This window comes from Macadamia integrifolia, unplaced genomic scaffold (genome assembly GCF_013358625.1).
Source record: "Macadamia integrifolia cultivar HAES 741 unplaced genomic scaffold, SCU_Mint_v3 scaffold976, whole genome shotgun sequence".
Taxonomy (NCBI): domain Eukaryota; kingdom Viridiplantae; phylum Streptophyta; class Magnoliopsida; order Proteales; family Proteaceae; genus Macadamia; species Macadamia integrifolia.
Genome location: NW_024870607.1, coordinates 30720 through 37581, shown reverse-complemented (window position 1 = coordinate 37581; position 6862 = coordinate 30720). Strand labels below are relative to the sequence as shown.

General features: G+C 36.7%; 1 protein-coding gene across 1 annotated transcript; it reads left to right on the top strand.

Moving 5' to 3' along the window:
• The first annotated feature begins 4666 nt into the window (after window positions 1-4666).
• Window positions 4667-5409, top strand: LOC122070689 (uncharacterized protein At2g29880-like). The gene is made up of 2 exons (XM_042634891.1): window positions 4667-4975; window positions 5071-5409. Exons 1-2 carry the CDS (start codon window positions 4667-4669, stop codon window positions 5407-5409), a joined length of 648 nt encoding a protein of 215 aa, XP_042490825.1.
• Window positions 5410-6862: the final 1453 nt, after the last annotated feature.

The window sequence follows — 6862 nt, the reverse complement described above, 5'->3', positions numbered from 1 at the left end:
CTAGATGATACATTGTATTGTATCAAGAATTCCTATCTATTTTGATAGGCTTCAAAAGTTATGTCCCCTCACCCTCCCTCTTTTTCTGAATCATAGTTCAAAATACCAAATAACACAACCCATGAATGCTATAATTAACAGATCATGATGATTCATTTCTATTAGATCGCATTCGCTGGGCTTCATATGACATGATACATGGATTGCCACATCATTAATCCAAACACGTGATAATAAGAAATTACTCATGCTGGATGCTGGAAAAATAACTAATATTGTATGTGTTACTACGTCATTATTGCTCAAGATAAAATGTAAAGGAATTTGAATCTTCAACCCCAAATAAACCAATGATAGATCTGGCGAGGGTGTTCATAAGATTATACAAACGTTTCAATGAGGGTGATCAAAGTATCAGGAGTAGAGAGGGCAATCTATTCCGCGCTGAATCTGACTTAGAAAGTGGGTTTCAGGTAACGACAGCCCTCACCTGTGATATCTTGCTAGCTAGCTACGTACATAGGGAGACAAAATTTTGGATACTCAAGACAAGTACATATAAAACCAAAACATATAACACCACATATTCCTTCTGCGATCATCAGAGTATTATTGCCTACGATTTTGTAGCAGTGTGGGGGAAGAGAGAGAGAGAGAGAAAGAGAGAGATAGATCGAAAAGAAATTAATAAATATGTTCAAATACTAATAGCCACTGTACCTGTTGATGAGGAGGTATATCTCACACCCCTAGTCGAAGAGATGTCAAAATCCCTCCCCTTTCTCTGTTCTTAGGAAGAATAACATGTCTTAGATTGAAGGGGTCCAAGCCAAGGATATGATCTCTTCTTGGTGAAGGTCCCTGCCAAGGGATGGGAGATCATAAGGAGTATATGCAGTCAGAATACTGCCAAAATCGGGAATTAAAGACGTCATGGAACTTTGGAAGCACATCACTTCTGCATTGGCATAAAAACAATGGCAAGAACTGAAGATAGGAAGGTGTTTTTCAGGTGTCTCTTTTGGCCTTGTAAGAAATCTTCCTTCAACAATACATATACGAGAGAGAGAACAACAACGACCACAACCACCATAACATTAGCCCAACTTAATGGGGTCTGCTACATGGACCCAATAAGTAAAAGTAAGAAAAAAATGAAAAAAAGAAGTGCATAGGAAGCACTCAAATACAACAAGTGTGAAATGACTGCACTACCCCCACTCCTGTGTGTGTGCTAGAGATGCTCCTGCGTGCTCTCCCATTGACCTTGTGCATTGGTGTTTCCTACGCCTGACCGGTAGGAAGTACACTAATGTTTGATAGGGTGTGCACTGGTGTTTCCTATGCCTAATCAGTAAGGTTCTCTCGCCCATATATATCCTCCCGTAATAGTCCAGGCTCCCATAGCAATAACATATTTTGGCAGGCATTTGCTCATATAATCTCACTAAAGAGGGGGCCATTTTCGTTGTTATCTTTATGTTGTTAAAATGAGATCTCTTGTCTACTTGTTCTGGTATCAGTTCATAACAATCAAAGTCGAATCGTGAGCCTATTAATAAAGCAAATTCAATAAAGCAAAAACTGGCACCATAGAGAAGCAATAGTTGAAATAATTGAATTTTGGGTTGTCCAGTCAAGTAATAGAAACTCAATGGATTTCATAACTATCTCAATGTCTGTTTTTTTCTTCTTTTTCTTTTTATTGCCTAAATATTCAGGAACTAAGACCATTCCAATGCCCACTTTCGTCCAGTGCACGTTTCAACATATCTCCCATTGACCCTACGCATTGGTGTTTTCTGCGCCTGACTGGCAAGGTTCTTTCGTCCATAAATTTATCTACCACACTGTTATACAAATTTCTTCATATGTACTCTCACATTTCACCTATGGACCAAACTCTCTCTCTCTCTCTCTCTCTCTCTCTCTCTCTCTCTCTCCTCATTAAAGCCCTTCCTCTACTGGAGTCTGGACAATTTGTGCACAATCCCCTTCATTTGTTGAAAACTACTCTGAAGTTGTAACGATCCATGTCCCTATATATACTTAAAAGGAAAATTATCTTGTACCACCCCTATTTTCAAACCTTAAATGAGATACCACCCTAAATTCTCAAATATACTTGCATACCCTGTTTTGAAAAAATAATGACTCTTAAATCTATTCCGTTAGCTCACAAGCATCAAGTGAAGACGTGTCACTGTTGGTATTTTTTAAATGACAAGTTAACTTGTTATCTTACCCTATGATGTAAAAAACCCACCATCTGATCTGATCGGCCTGGGTGAGAGAGAGAGAGAGAGTGTGTCGTGCGAGAATGGGAGTTTGTAGTTGTTGAATCAAAGGTGAATACTTCATGCGAGTATTCTGGTTCTTCGTTTAGTAGAGAGAGGTGTGAGAGAGAGAGAGAGGGGTGAGAGAGAGAGAGAGAGAGTGTCATGTGAGAATGGGAGTCAAGCGGGAGTTTGAATAACCTAATGCACTACAGCACCTGGTCCGGTTTGGTTCTTCGAACGGACCAGTTCACTAGTATTCCACGATTTCACCAGAATTTCAACCAACAACACATCTTGGCCATTCACTTAAAGTAGTCCACATGTCGTCTTCCACAGGGGATAAACAAAGAAGTGCAAGACTAAGGGCCTGTTTGATGACGTTTCTGCCATTTCTATTTCAAGAAACAGTAGAAACATAAATTTCCATTTCTAGAAACAGAAACATAATTGAAGGTGTTTGATAATCATGTTTCTGGAAGTTGATAGTAAGGGGCCGTTTGATAACACTCTGGGAGAATGTTTATGTTGTTCTTCTATTCTGCGGGAATGCAAATAGAACAGATATATGTTTGGCACGTCCGGTTCATTTTTGTATTTTTGCGGAATGAACCAATGAAAAAGAATGACTAAAGAGTACATTGCAAGAATACAAAAAAGTTACTTTGTCTATTCTTCTACTAACTTAAAAGAACAAAAACCCTCCAAAACCTCACAAACCCCTTTACTGTTTTTCCAACAATTCCTGATCAAAGATCCCCAAATCCGCTGCTTCCCTTGCAAGAAGCCAGAAAAGGGTCGCCGCTTCCCTACAACAGGCTCTCTCTCTCTCTCTCTCTCTCTCTCTCTCTCTCTCTCTCTCTCTCTCTCTCTCTCTCTCTCTCTCTCTCGTTTTCTCACTCTCTCGCTCTCTCGCTATGTCGTTCTTTCTTCCTGCTATCTTGTTCAACCCCAAATAAAAAAAAAAGGTGGGGATTTGCTTTTTTTTTCTTTCTGGGTTTTCAACCATTGATGCTCTGGTTTGTTGCTTGAAGAGAAGATTAATTTTTTCATCTTTATATTCCAAGTAATTAATAGAGCTAAAATCTTTGAGCATTTCTTCTTTTCTTGATATGGGTTTCTTATTTCACTCTCGTTTCTTGCTTGGATTTTGGGACATCTGTAAATTGCAGTGATTTGGGAGATTTTCTTGCTCTAATATTGCGATTTTTGTAAGTCTGAAAATGTGTTTGGTAAATTTTTTATTTCTTTCTGGTTATGGTGATCTCTGTTCTTGACTGTTCAAGTTTCGTAGTTACTTACTTTGATCGTGATGGGTTTCTGAAAAATACCCATTTGAGCATATTTCATCATTCTCATCTTCGATCAAGGTATGAATCAAGAAAAGAAATCATACAGTGATTTTATGCAACTAATGGGGTCATAAGTACAGATGAGACATTTGCTTTCTAGATAAAATTCTATTCAACTTATTTTTTTTCACAATGTGTTCTTCCTATTTGGTTCTTTATAATTAGTTGGGGATAAAATGTAGTTCTGATGCCCAACTTAAGATTCTTATTTATTTATCTGTTAAATTTTATCATCAAGAAAGATTGTCCATTTATATTATTGTGGCAAGGAAGAAAAATCTTCTCTCTCAACTCCTCTTTCTTTGCCTTTGCCAAGTAAATGTGTTACAGTACTTACTAACTAAAACTTGTAAGGTTGAATTATGGTTTGACTAAGAGGGTTACTTTCGTTGAATGTTTACTGTTTAAGTTGTGCTGTGTTGATGGTGTTGATTTTCTTGAAAGCTTTAGGGTTTTGAGAGTGTAAAGTTGCAATTAGCAAGGGTGGTTTGGATGAAGGTTGGTTGTGTAAATTTCAGTGCTTAATGAGATTGATATTTTGGAGCTGGAAGAGGGCTTTTATTAGGATTAGAGTATTATATTTTGATGGGCAGCAATGAAGATCAATTTAAAGTTCTTGAGCTTGATGTAAACAAATACCAGAAAATTCTCGTTTCTTTCTTTCTTTGTTTGGAATCATCAGATTTTATGCTTTAGCATGTATTGCACACACTTTCTTCTATTCAAGAATTCTCAGTTAAACATGCCTTCTTTTTAACTTTGAAGCAAGTTCTGTGGCTAGGTCTCATAGTTACTTGTAAATTTTAACTCTACTTGATATGTCTTTAGGGAATATGAGTTGTTTTTTGTTCAATGGCAGTATGATGGGGATTTTTTTAAATATATGTTTGTCTATAAGAAAATGTCAACATATTTTCAAAGAGAGAGAGAGAGAGAGAGAGAGAGAGAGAGAGAGAAATGAATAATATGGTAGGAGTAAGCAAAGGCATGTATTTCTATTTTTAGGCTCAAACGAGATGTGTTTCTATTTTTAGAGTAATGGCATCTACTTCGAGAGCTAATAACGAGGCAGCAAAATGGACTCAAAGAGAACAAGATTATCTCCTGAAATTAATGGTTGAACAAGTGAAAGTTGGTAACAAGAGTTCCAGCACTTTCAATAAAGGTGGATGGAACAATATCAAGAAAGGGCTTGAGGAAAAAACTAATCGGCCATTTACGATGGTTCAATTAAGGAATAAGATGAATAAAATGCGATTCGATTACAGCGCTTTCAAGAAACTACTGGATACTACAGGTTTTGGTTGGAATTCTATGACGAGGACCTGTACAGTTGAAGATGAGAGTGTTTGAGATGTATAAATCAAGGTATACTGTATTTTTATATGATTTTTTAATCTTGGGTGTAATTTTATCTAATAGTTAGTTTGTAAAATTTTCAGGCAAATCCTAATTGGTCAAAGTTTAGGAGGAATGGGCTACGACATTGGCCTGAACTATGTATAATTTTTGGGGATTCATATGCTAGTGGGAGAGGAGGATTCGGGAATGAATCTGATTTCAGGTTTGAAGAGGAATCAAGAGGTGTTGATGATGATGTGGATGCAGATGTAGATGTAATTCCAACTACTCCATTGGCTAATACCTTGCCAACAGGTTATTATGAAAGCCAAGATCTAGGAACTGATCGTCCTAGAGTCAATAGAAGACTTGATAGGACACTACAGGATATAGGAAGAAGAGTAAGACAACTAGTATTGAACGTGCCATACATACCCTAGTTGAATCAGTAGCAAACAAGAATACTACAACCCCTAGCTCAACTCCAATGGGTCTCACTCCAAATACCACAGATTTCAGCACTTCTACTTGTGTTAGATTATTGGAAACCATGAATGATATCCCAAGAGAGTTGCATATTAAGGCGTGCAAGAGGATATTGGTGGATCGGGAATGGAGAGAATTATTCATTACTCTCAAGGATGAAACGAAACAATTGGCTTTTGATGTGTTAGATTGATGGATGATAATCTAACATTTTTTTTTTAATATGGATGATTGTAATGAAATACATTTAAGACCTTTTGTAGTAGGATCGATATATTTTGTTAGGTACACTTGATGTAAAAGTGTAATATGGATATTTACACTTTATGCTACTTTTCTAAATATGCTAGTTAAATTTTACTATTATTGTAGCAAAAATTCTGTTGGATGTCTTTTGTTTTAAATACTTATTACATCATCTGATAATTATGCATGTTGGATGATTATGGTTTTATAGATCTTTTGGTACATTTATTAGGGATAAACATTTGTATGATACTAACAAGTTTAAAATTTATATTGAATCAGTTATGGCAAATATCAATAATACTCCAATAATCTCCTCTACTGACGACGATGGAGAAGAATTGATTCTCGCAACATTGTTGATAGTACAATATCATTATTCCAGCGATTTATACACTAGAGAACCACGCAGGGATAGTGCATTCACAGGGGCAGCATGGGTACATGAGGTGTTGCATGGGCATGCAAACCGCTGTTGTGGTTGGTTACAAGACAGTTGAAAAATTAGGGTAGATGAGCAATTGGCAATGTTCATGTTCAGAATAATAGGTGTAGGTCCTACTAATAGAGCAGTTGAGGAGAGATTCCAACATTCAGGACAGACTGTCAGCTATTACTTTGGCAAAGTATTGCAAGGAGTGCTTAAGCTTTCTAAGGAGTATATCAAAGCCCCATCGTTTGATGAGATTCCTATGGAAATAATTGCAAACAACAAATGGTGGCCATATTTTAAGGTAAAATGAAAATTTTCTTTCTAATAAGTTTACATCAATTTTTAACTTATGATCGTTGTTTGTTTCACATAATAGTGTTTTTGGTTTTTTTTTTTTATTATTTTAATTAGGATTGCATTGGTGCCATAGATGGTACACATGTTACTGCTATAGTTCTCAAGGGAAAACAGATCCCATATCGAGGACGGAAGGGGATAACAACCCAAAATGTGATGTGTGCCTGCTCGTTTGACATGAAATTCACTTTTGTATATGCGGGTTGGAAAAGCAGTGCAAATGATTGTCGTGTATTCAATAGAGCCCTATAGGATCCTACCTTGCAATTTCCTCATCCTCCCCAAGGTATATCAATTCCCAAATTATCATGTATGCAAATGATTATTGTGTATGCTTTTAATATCTTGCTTTATCATATTGTAGGGAAGTA